General features: G+C 31.7%; 2 protein-coding genes across 2 annotated transcripts in view; both read left to right on the top strand.

Moving 5' to 3' along the window:
* The window catches only part of LOC110033633, a 2,227-nt gene extending 1,125 nt beyond the window's left edge, over positions 1 to 1,102 (top strand). The window contains exon 2 of the mRNA XM_020737677.1: positions 851 to 1,102. Coding sequence (XP_020593336.1) covers positions 851 to 1,078 — 228 coding nt within the window. The 3' untranslated portion in view covers positions 1,079 to 1,102. The remainder of the gene's footprint in view (positions 1 to 850) is intronic.
* A 3,028-nt stretch (positions 1,103 to 4,130) lies between these two features.
* LOC110033631 (nifU-like protein 2, chloroplastic) overlaps positions 4,131 to 11,945 on the top strand; it is a 54,252-nt gene continuing 46,437 nt past the window's right edge. The window contains exons 1-2 of the mRNA XM_020737675.1: positions 4,131 to 4,487; positions 4,584 to 4,704. Of these exons, the coding sequence (XP_020593334.1) occupies positions 4,386 to 4,487; positions 4,584 to 4,704 (223 nt within the window). The 5' untranslated portion in view covers positions 4,131 to 4,385. The remainder of the gene's footprint in view (positions 4,488 to 4,583; positions 4,705 to 11,945) is intronic.

Raw genomic sequence — 11,945 nt, 5'->3', positions numbered from 1 at the left:
ATATATATATATATATATATATATATATAGATTGAATTTCATTTTAATTTTTAGATGTTAATCAGTTTACTATTTTTTTAAATGCAAAATTTTCACTGGCATGAGTAAATTCCGGATTTACTAAATTCTATCAAGAGGTGAATTTAGTGGTTGTGTGTGCCGCACTTCGCCTTCGACGTCATCGCAGTCCGGAAATCGCCTACAATACTCACCCTCTCCTGGTTTCGCCCAAAACCACAGTCTTCGTGAACTAACCCTCGCGACACAGTTCGATCAAAGGGGAAGGCGAGGAGGAGATCACGGTTTATAGAGACAATCATCGATTTTGGAAGATAGCAAATTTGATGTTGTTGCTGCTAGTCTCTGATTGAAACAACCATTGGTTTCCAAAAAATGATCCCCATTGGATTTTCTATTGCATCAGATCTTGACGTAAATTTATATCCGGTGTCTAATTAAAGCCCAAATTTATCGTATAAATATATTATCCAGCCAATTTGTTAAATTCTGAAATAAATGCCAAACACTGGATTTAAGTGGATTTAAACGGAAATAATACCAAACATAAAATTTGGATTTAGGGTTAGTGGATTTACTAAATCCTGGTTTATTGGATTTAGTAAATCCTGCTTAAATTAAAGCTAAGGGGCAGCCAAACACCTCCCAAATAACCCTTAACTATTAGAGATGTAAGTACATAACAATTATATGGCATGCATGCAAATTTTCCAAATTTTATGATTACAATTTCACAAAAGTTTGCTTAACAAGAACTGAAATGTGGTGTAAGCTATATGTGGAAAAAAAAAATTGTATGTGTAATTTCACAAGTAATTGTCCCATTTTGCAGGCTATGTTTGAGAGGATGAAGTTGGCGAAAGAAGAAGGAAGAGGGAGGGATGTAGCAGATGTTGTTACAGAGCTGGCAACGCCCGGAGCGCAGCCGACGGCCGCCACCACACCACTTGCCAATGCTTCAACCTCGAAGAAGAGACTGAAGAGTCTCAACAACTACTCTTCTTTACTGAATGTGCTCACTCTAATGGGTTTAAGCTGGCATCTTGTCAGCCTTGCTTAGACTTTCGGTTCTTCTGATTCAGAGCGTTGTATATATATATATATATATATATATATATATATGACTGACCCCTGTTAAGTGTTAGCTTAAATTTGCAGTACATGAAGGAAAATGGGACTACATGTTGCGAATTTTGTTTGGTACTCTTCATCAATATTAAAGCCTTGTGTTAATTAACTGTAACATGGTGTTGGTTAGGGCTGTCAAATTGGCTCGTTATTCGTGAATAGCTCGTGTTCGGCTCGTTAGGATTAACGAACGAGCCGAACACGAACAAATTTTTAAACTTGAAATGTAAAAGAGCCGAACACGAACAAAAGTTTGTTCGCTCGTGTTCGGCTCGAATTGGCTCGAAAATAAATATATATAACAATATATTACATATATTATTTATATAATAATATATTATATATATTTATGTCTATGTTTAAATCATAACACATCGTGTGGTAATGTGATTAATGTCTTCTTTTGTATAGATTTGATCCAGGTTCGAATCCCACACTTTACATATATTTTTCTCAATTTTAGTTTAACGAGCCAATTTCGAGTCGAACACGAACACAAATATTTAAATCGAGCCGAACACGAACACACTGTTCACGAGCCAATTTCGAACACGAGCCGATTTCGAACACGAGCTATTTCGAACGAGCCGAGCCTCGGCTCGTTTACAAACCGTGTTGGTGTCCGTTATTTCAATTTTCAAGTGTTCAAAAAAAATAAAAAAGGAAGAATAAATTAAAATATTTGGTTTTAAAGCGATTCCCATAAATGCTTCTCACAAAACTTGTTCTACTCACCTAAGGATTTTTGGGTGGCAGAGTCAAGACCAACTTTATTAAATAAAAAGAGATAAAAAACTTGCAACACAATTAGAACATAAATCTCTAATATAAACACCATATCTAGACATCAATGACAAAAACAATGGGAAAAAAAAAAGCCAATAGATGAATAACAAACTTCAATGAATGTTCAAAACAAGATTTCGTCTAGATCTAATGAAGTTAATAGTGAATTTAAGGTCTCCGGAATAAACTTTAGAAAGAATGGTTAAGATCTAAAAGGATGAGTACATCATTGCAAATATCAAAAATAGCCACAAAAAGTAAAAGATCCAAAAAGTAGTAACCAACTAATTAATAAAATATCCAGAGAAACATAAATAAAAAGAAAAACAAAACATCACAAATTACTATAAGAAAATTTAAAATTAGAAAAAAATCGAGAAACAAAAGCAAATAAACCCCAAAACACCAAAAACAAAGACCCAATATAACCAAGACAATTATAAGTTATAAAAATTTCAAATAGAATTAAGATTCTATTTTAATTTTTGAATTCTTACTCTTATAAATTAACAAGTAATGGATATAATGAGTATGATTATCTAAAGAGGAACAAACATGTCTAAACATTTTTTAACTCATTTCCAATAAAAATACGAAATGCAGTAAGTTAGAAAGCCAAAACATAAAACATTTTATAAATTTTACAAGAAATATTATCAGAATGATTAAATACTTGAAAGATATTTGAATGGGCAATACAAAAATTATATTAGACACACATTAATTGATAAGAGAATGGAAAAGAGCATTCAAAGAAAAGATAACCATGAGTCTCTAAATCAAAACCACATAACACACAAATTTTATTAATATTCATATCTCTGAGAGCAAGAATATCACAAGTATTTAAATCTTCACGAACAACTAATTTTCATGAGTGAGTAACATATTTAATAAATTAACATTTAAACCAATTTAATCTAAACCAACCAACACACGACAAATGATCATAAAGAGAAATATAAACTATTTTATTAGAATAAGAATTAACTTGGTCCCAAAGAAAGTATCACCATTAATAAGTTGTTCATGCAATGATGGCTCCGTCTGAATATAAATTTTACAATTTTGGAGATCATTTAATCCCAAAAATATATTTGAAAGCTTCCAACTAGATTTCGGCGTTGAGCGGGTGACCTAATGGGCTCACCATAAGAATGAGCAGGCTTGACTATGAAAAAATAAAAAATTAGTAAGCTTAGCCTGACTAGAGCTTTCTTTGATTTAGTAAGCCTAAATAGGCCTGACCCGCACCAAGCCCGAGTAAAGTCTGATAGGTATAGTTCACGATTGTAAGCTTTCGAGGTTGTTAATTTATTTTTTTTTTAAATCACTTTTCGATAATTTGGCAGGAATTTGAAAAATAGATATAACATGTTAAACCACATAGTTTTCTTCGAAAAGTAGCCTTGCCCCAATGCTCTTGTGATATCATGGTTTACATTAACCTATTTAAAATCTTAGGGTCTTCTTTGGGAAGCATAAGTGCTCATGTATTTACAAAACATTGGAGTTCTCCATCTAGTCTGATCGGCACAAAGTAGGAACAATTACATATATAACACTAAAAAACATTGCTATATAGAAAACTAGCACCTACTTTCATCTTTTGTTCAAATTTTCACCAAAATATCGAAATGATAGTATATAACATATGAAAAATCACATTTCTTTTAAGGCTCGCAGACTGCCCGCAAGCCGACCCAACCATTCAGTGGGCGAGTTTAACTAAGAAATTATAAATTGAAATCGGGCTCAGGCCTAGTTTGAGTCCGCTTTGACTGGTTAAAGCCTGAATATAAGTTCGGTCCACGTTGAGCCCGACCCGCTTAATACTCAACTCTACTGTCAACTATTCTCTAAGTGCATGATGTGAGCCCGCTAAGCCTTAGGTCAGATTATTTTTGTAGTCATTTGGTTCATCTCCTTTAAACTCTTCCACTTGATCATTAATCAAAATACAGCCGTTTTCAAATTTGAAACTAGATCAAAATGTGTGTTGAAATTTATGTGAATCAATATAATCTTTTAAGAACATATAAATGATTATCTTATTTTGTTTTATATTAAATAAGCCAATTTAAATTTGAAGAATTAAATCTTTATAATTAAACTTAAATAATGTAATTTAAGTTGAAATCAACCCATGTTGTTAGCCAACCCAATTTTGAAACCAAACAGTGCCGTGAAAACCGGAATTTGCACGCTACAATCCAAGCCTGTATCTGCCACAATCTCAACTCGCTTTGGCAGAGCAATGCTCGTGTGGAGCGGAAAGGCGAGGCATACTCAGTTCGCTTCCATCAAAAACCCTTACTTTTAGCAAAATCCACATCCGTTTGCCGGGCGGCGATCCATCAAAGTGGAAAGCGGCAGACCGCGAACTTGCAGAAACGAGTAAGCTCCCTTGATCCAATCCAGTTACCGAAAGAAGGGAATACAGAGGGAGGGAAATGCAGATGGTCGCGCTGCATCCTTCTTGTTGTGGGGGAACGAATCCCATGGAGACGGCGTCTTCCTCCACAATCTCTCGCCATCTTTTTTTTTCATTCAAGGTTTTATAATTTTATTTTCGTTTTTCCATTTCGTTATTGTATAAGGAGGTATTTAGAGGAATTATTTGATTGATTTTTGCAAGGCTTACGTTTTAGGGCCACAAGCAATCGGGACTTCGTGGAGCCAGGATTTATAGAAGCACAGGCAGATTGGCCATGTCTTGGATGTCTTCAACTTCGGTTCATCGGATGGTCTCAAGATCCCAGCGGCATCGAGGTAAGTCTCTGGTTTAAACATAAAAATAGAACTTGTCTTCCTAAAAATTTTGTTTTGGGGTTGGTCCGTTGGTTGGTATGTATGATCGACTTATCTGATTGTTTGTGAGTATACTACTGATTAAGGTGGTGGGGAAGGGCGTTATAGGGGGGGGTATACGCTTATGCTTTTAGGTTTGTGATTCTGCTTGCTCATATGTTTGGCATCTTAGCATCATACTGTTATACTTGGGATAAAATAGAGTCTGTTAAATTTGTTTTTTTGCGCCAATTATTGGAACCTTTCCCTTCTAATTTATTTGGTACAAAGTAGAAGAAAGAGGCCTATTTGATTAATCAATGGAAGGCCAGCCTCTAAAAGGCTTGAGATAGCCCAAGAGAAATAGCTTTCTAATATAAGAAAGCCAGCATTCTTCTTATTTTCATTGCTCCTTATATACCCACCCTTGACCAGCAATATTTAGAAAAGATACAAACCTTTTAAGTTTGGGCGCTCTCTGCATGGTTCCGGTTGAGGAAGATCAAATAGGTGCTTTCAATAATTCTAAAAGCATTCAAAAGGAAAAATAAAGTTTCTTTCCATCTTCAGTATGCATTGCCCTATGTTTATTCAAATAGCTAATGTGTTAGTCTTTTCTTTAGTGTTTTGTCTAGTTTTCTTAGATACACCAATTAATTTGATTAGAAATTGACTTGGCTTGTTGCATCATGACAATTTACTATACACTTTACCATATTCATTAGCAATCAATTGATTTTTAGCATCAAAGGTAGGTGTGTAGGCACTTTATATTAAGCCTTGGATTAAAATTTTCAAACAGTAAAGTCAATATTTAGATTGAAACTTCACTCAAGATGGGCATGATATACTTCAGGCGATGCCAAATATCTTGAAAACATTTGGTAAGTATACAACTAGAATTTATTGTGGCTATATGTAAATAAATCATATTGATAGCTTGAATGTAAAACTTTATACGTTATAAAGGAGTTTGAGCTTATTTGTTGTGTTTTTACTTAAAGCTAGTGCCATAAGTTTTGATAGCTTTTTCAACTCGGTTTATAGTCCATTAGAACTAAACTTTATACTCCAAAAGTAAGAAATGCATTGAATAAGATAGTCAAAGAATTGAAACAGCTATTAAAATTGACAAATATAAAATATAAAGTAAATGATAATGACATGTCATTTCTTCTTAAGGAAATAGGGCTAGTCATCTTTTCATGTTATTTGGCTTATCCTATACAAAATTGGAACAGACTAGTCATGCATTTTGCATTTATCTAACATGTAGATGAAAATACAATTTGACATGCTTTTTTCTCTAGATTTTTTATCTTTCCATTGTTATACATGTTGACTATTTAAATTTATCCATCAATTAGGGTCGAGTTTAAATTGGTCTGAAGTAGATGTTACTAACATTTATGAGAATTTTTTTTTCTCTTTCGTATTGTAGGTTTATCCTCTTTATAGTCTTTCTTTAGCTGACTAAACCCAAAACCTTACTATTCTAATGGGTTAGTTCTTGAACTCACTTACCATCTTTCTAGCCTTGCTTGAGTTGACCAAATCCAAAATCTTACTATTATGGCGGACTCGTTTTTGAAATCACGATATACTCTCAAAATTTTTTCTAGGTGTGTATGTACTTATATAGATCATTGTTTAAAATTGCGAAATTTTAGGCTCTCCTTGAAGCCCGCCTTAGTGCAATTCTGAAGAAAAATACCTCGAGGAGTACTCGATTAGCTTGGGTGAGACTTACGTTTACATTAGTTGAGGTGCATCTCAAGGCGCGCCTTGCATCAATTCAGTTGTGGTTCGAATACAAACCAAAGTTGCAATTTCATGCGCAAGAGCTCCCCTCTCCCTAGGCAGGCATCCCAGCATCGCACCTTGCTGCTTTTGCCATTGGTGCCGCCACCATCACGTGTTGCTTTCGTCGCCAGAGCCATTGTTGCCGTTGCTACTTGCTGCTTTTGTTACATTACCTGCTGTTATTGTTGCAACCAATGCCGCCTGCTGCTCATGTTACTATTTTCGTCGCCACATGCTGCTCTGGATTTTGAGTATTTATTTTATTCTTATTTAAATTTGTGGATGTTATTATGTTTGTTGAACAATAGAAGTGAGGAAAGTCTAATATGTTAAACTCATCTTATGTCTTACTTTGATATTTTATATTATATTCATTTCATTTTTTATGTTTGTTTGATCACTTCATTAGTTGTTTTTTGCATTATATTTTTATTTTGTGCAAGTTTTTACATGATAGTTTGCGGCTTATACAATTTTGTTACTTTTTACTATGCTAGAAGATTAATTTCTTTCTTTTATATATTTATAAGTTATGATACTAATATTTTTTTTACCCATTTATTTTGACTTATGCAATTTTCAAACAGTGAGGCTTACACCTCGCCTCGCGATCAAAAGACGCCTCAATATTATTAAGAAGGTTAAGGGCTTTTTTGAGATCAACTTTGTATTTGATTTTGTTTTTATTTTTTCTTTTGGTTTTAAAAATTTATTTGTTTAGTATGTTTTTAATGTGTTTTTATTTTTTTGTTTGTAAAAAATAAATTATCATGTTTGTCTGAACACTCAAAATAACTTTTGAGTGTTTAAGTATTTTTTAAAAAAATCATATTTTAATTAAAAAATTAAACATGTTTTGTTTTAAATCAAAACTTTAACAAAAAAAAAAAAGCAAAAAATAGAAAAAAAAATAAGTGATCACAAACGCCCCCTAAACTTCCAAAGTTATTGAAAATTCTGGGCTCTTAGTCTACCTACAAGTTTAAACATCATAGTAGCATTATGTGTGAAATCTCTCTCTCGTGACTCCAAAGTCTTTTTCCCTTGCTTTCTTTGTCCTTAAAGTTGAAGAATCCTTCATGTAGAAATATTATTTGAGCATTGTACTTCCAATGGATGATAAAGCTGAATTCTAAAAGTCAAGGCTTGTGTTGAAAAAGGCAACGGACCTTTATATTTTTTTTTTATTCATTGTTTATTAGTTTTTTTTTGTTAATCTTTGCATTTTATTTTGTTCTCCCAATAATTGGGAAAAAACCAAGATGCTTCAAATAATTAGGAATGACCTGTTGGTTAGATGGGTTTTGTCCTGTTTGCTCGAGACGCAGATGCTGAGTCACTTTTGATTTTTTTTTTTATCTTTTACCTTTTTACTTTTTTTGCATTGTATAATTATTTTTTATTTATGTAATTAGTTAAGAGTGTTTTTTTTCCAACTTGTTGCTTTATGTTAACACTGATAAGCTTGATTTGTTGGAGTTTGAATCTGTTGTCAACTTTCAGGTGACATGGTCTCCAAAGATAAATATGTAGCTCCCACATGTGAATGCTGAGCTATTACCTAAATTATTTAATTTATTATATTGGTTGTTGAAGAGCAGTTGATGATGATGCTTTGATGATAAGTTGACAAAGCAAAGAAGAAATTATAAAATGGTTCAAATTAATTTAGTAGTTGATATTGTCAAGTTGGTATTTGTCATAATGCATGGTCAAATAGGAAGATGAGTTGGGTTTGTTTGAAGCGGTTGTAACTGTTTGTAAATGTAGTTGCAGACTAGTTATTGGCAAAGTTTATAAAGGCAAAATTAGAAACCAAGAATTTTTTTCCTCAGTAAGGCACAAGCCTCAAGACGGGTTGAGTCGTAAGCCTCGACAACAACAACAAACCTTTTGTTGATTAAGTGGGGTCAACTACGTGAATCCTTCTCCATTGTGTCATATTAAGTGCCATATTTTCATTTAATTCGAAAAAAATTAGAGCTTTTTTTATACGACATATCCAAGTCTTTTTAGGTCTATCTCTATCTGTTTTAACATAAGTTGAATCTAAAACATCTACTTTCCTAACTGGATCATCAGATGGTCAGGTTTAATGTGAACAAACCATCTAATATATTCTCTTTAATCTTGTTTGCCACTGGAGCTACGCCAACCCTTTCACGGATATATTTGTTTCACATTTATTTGTTTCACATTTTTTTGTTTCACATTTTGTCTCTAAGTGTAAAGCCACTCATCCACCTAAGCATTCTCATCTCAGTAACACTTAACTTTGTTTTATGCTTCTCTTTTATCGGTTAATATTCTTTGATATAAAACATTGTAGGTCTCACCACCATCTTATAAAATTTTCCTTTTAAGTCTAAGCGGTATTTTTCTATCACACAATAGACCCGATGCATTCGTTCATTTCAACTATCCAACTTGAATTCTACTAATAATATCACCATCCATATCATCATGACTTTGAACAATAGACCCACATTATCTACAACGTCACTTCTTTTAATAGATTGATCACCTATTGTTAATACCCCTCCACTAGATCTACTACTACTAAAATTACATTCAATGTATTTTTTTTTTAGATCCACTCAAAAGAAAACCTTTAGCTTATAAACTTAACCTCTATAATTTAAGTTTTTTCTTAAATCTTTCTTCAGTCTTATCCACAATAAGGATATCACTTTCGAAAAGCATACACCAAGGTACATCCTTTTGTAAATATCCAGAAAGTGCATCCATAACTAAAGTAAAAAGATATGAGATTAAAGCTGATACCTGATGTAATATAACTTAAATAGGAAAATACTTGGTCAATCTTCCTGTTCGAACACAAGTAGCAACTCTATTATGCATATCTTTAACGACTTCAATATAAGTCATATCAACACTTTTTTCTTTTAGCACTCTCCAAAAAACTTCTCTCGAAATCTTATCATATGTTTTTTCTAAATCAACAAAAATCATATGTAGATCTTTTTTACTCTCTCTTTACTTCTCCATCAAACCTCTCAATAAATGAATAACTTTTATAGTAAATTTTCCTGACATAAATTTAAATTAATTTTGAGAAATCTTTGTATCATTTCTTAACCTATGTTTAACTACTCTCTCATAATTTTAATGTATGACACATTAAATTAATTCTTCGATAATTTGCATACTCTTTTGCATCCCCTTTACGATGCGTAGGCCTCAGGAAAGAAAGAAAAACTTATAAAATTAAGAATTAACTCATAAATATGACATATTTATTGATATGTTAATTTAATTTATTACCATGAAGCTATAGATCACAAATTTTAATATTAGAAAATAGAAATTGAAATGTGATTTTAAGTAAACATTCACTTAAATTTTTAATATTCCATGAGGTTCAACATACATACCGGTCTCATCCTTATTTTAATCATCTTGAAAAAAACATCATATTTATTATATTCTAATTTTATTTCATTTGTAACTTTAAAATGTTCTTCGTTCACTATAATTTTTTTCTTACATCAATCAATCTGAAATTCAATATAATTTAAAATAAAAGAAGATATTAATAACATAATCAAGTAATTATACTTGAGTTGTTTTTTAACCTTTTTGAGGTATGACATCCAATATATATAATATAATATAATATAATATAATATACTATATATTAATAATATAATATAATATAATATATTATTTTTATAACTTGATCGAGTTGTTGCCTAAAACTTCTTCAGGCATAAAGCCTTGAGGTGTATGCCTTGTAGGAAAAATACGTAAGCGTCATTAGTGATATTGAGACTTAAGCCTTGAAGATTTTTTTGTGCATATCAGGCCCTCAAATTAAGGTGTTTCTCTGGGCGTAAGCTTCGAACACCTTTCTAAACAATAATTATTGGAAAAACAAGTTTTTTAAATTCTAGTATGAGTATTACATTGTTTTAATGAAATTAGATAACGATTTCAAAGTTCTATCACACTCTAGTTCATCTAATTACAAAAACTACACGCGTGCGCGCGCTCGCGCACACACACAAACATATATATGAGTAGTAAGAAAATTCTATCTAAGCAAAAGTATGGCAGTTGTTTGCAAACTCAAAACTGTGAAATAGCAGCCCCAAATGGACTGGCCATTCTTTAAGTATAAAATTAGTTCATGCGACCATAAATATATTCTATTTTCTTATTATGGTTTGTTGCCACCGTGCCAATACAATTGTCATTTCATATTGTTATGCTGTCTTTCTTTGGGCTTGCTTATTTAGTAATGAAGTCTAAGGATTTTGAGGCTTTCTATAGAGGGAAAGTGATGCTAAATTGAAAATTAGGTTTAGAATTTTTTTTTAATTTATTAGTTTTTTTGTTTATCTTCATTTAAAATTAGAATAAATTAACCTTTTGGGTAATATTTGGTTTAAAACTTGAATCAAATAGGTTTATATAGGATTTGATTTGAATTCAAGTTCGTTTGAAATTATATTGTAAACTTTATTCCTCTAAATAGGTTATCCATGGCTTGTATTTAGTTAATTGATGGTGACTTAAAAACTTTGTCTTCTTTCTTCTCTTAGGCTCGTGCTATAGTGCTGGAACCAAGCTTTAGGTTAAGGAATCATGACATAGAAGAGATGAAACGAATACTTGTTTGTAAGATTTCTTGTTCATTTTATTTTAGGATATCAAGCCTCTTTATAGTCAATTACAGTAGGGAATTATTCTTATCCACTACCTAAACAAACTACCCAAAAAAAAAAAAAAAAAAAAAAAAAAAAATATATATATATATATATATATATATATATATATCTTGAAGAATAAATAAGACAATTTCAAACTAAAAGATAACTATAGTATAAGTTATCATAATTCTAAACTTAAAATGATAACGCGCTTGTTCAATCAAGTTTATAAATTAATCTTTGCCTTGTTGTATTTTTAGTTTTAATCCAACACTATATTTTCTTGATTTCCCTTACCCGATGTTCGATTGATGATTCATTTATGCTTATGGATTTTTGGTGATATTTTTTTTCTGTCTCAATGGTGTGATATGAGAATTGTCATTGTAAGTTAATTTATAAAGAAATCAAGTTGTTAAAACTGCAATGAATATGATTTTGTGACTCCACGTTCTAATACCCATATTATGAAGGAAGCTTCTACTTATAAGCTTCTTTGTAGTGGATGGTAAGATTCACTATTCGGTTCATGATCTGATCCATTGATCAGTATGCATGTATGAGATATGAGGTGTAAGAGATGCATCCCATGATCTATATTACTATTAAAATGTGCTTGGCACTCCTTGCAAAATAAATCATGAGCATTTGTTTATTTTGATCTATGCTACTATTAAAATGCCTTTTGATATTCCATTTAAATATGAATCATCGCTAAAAAAACCAATTGCCTTTAAATATGAAAAT

Source organism: Phalaenopsis equestris, unplaced genomic scaffold (assembly GCF_001263595.1).
Source record: "Phalaenopsis equestris unplaced genomic scaffold, ASM126359v1 Scaffold001241, whole genome shotgun sequence".
Classification (NCBI taxonomy): domain Eukaryota; kingdom Viridiplantae; phylum Streptophyta; class Magnoliopsida; order Asparagales; family Orchidaceae; genus Phalaenopsis; species Phalaenopsis equestris.
The sequence above is the reverse complement of the archived record's forward strand: the minus strand, read 5'-3'. Positions and strand labels throughout refer to the sequence as shown.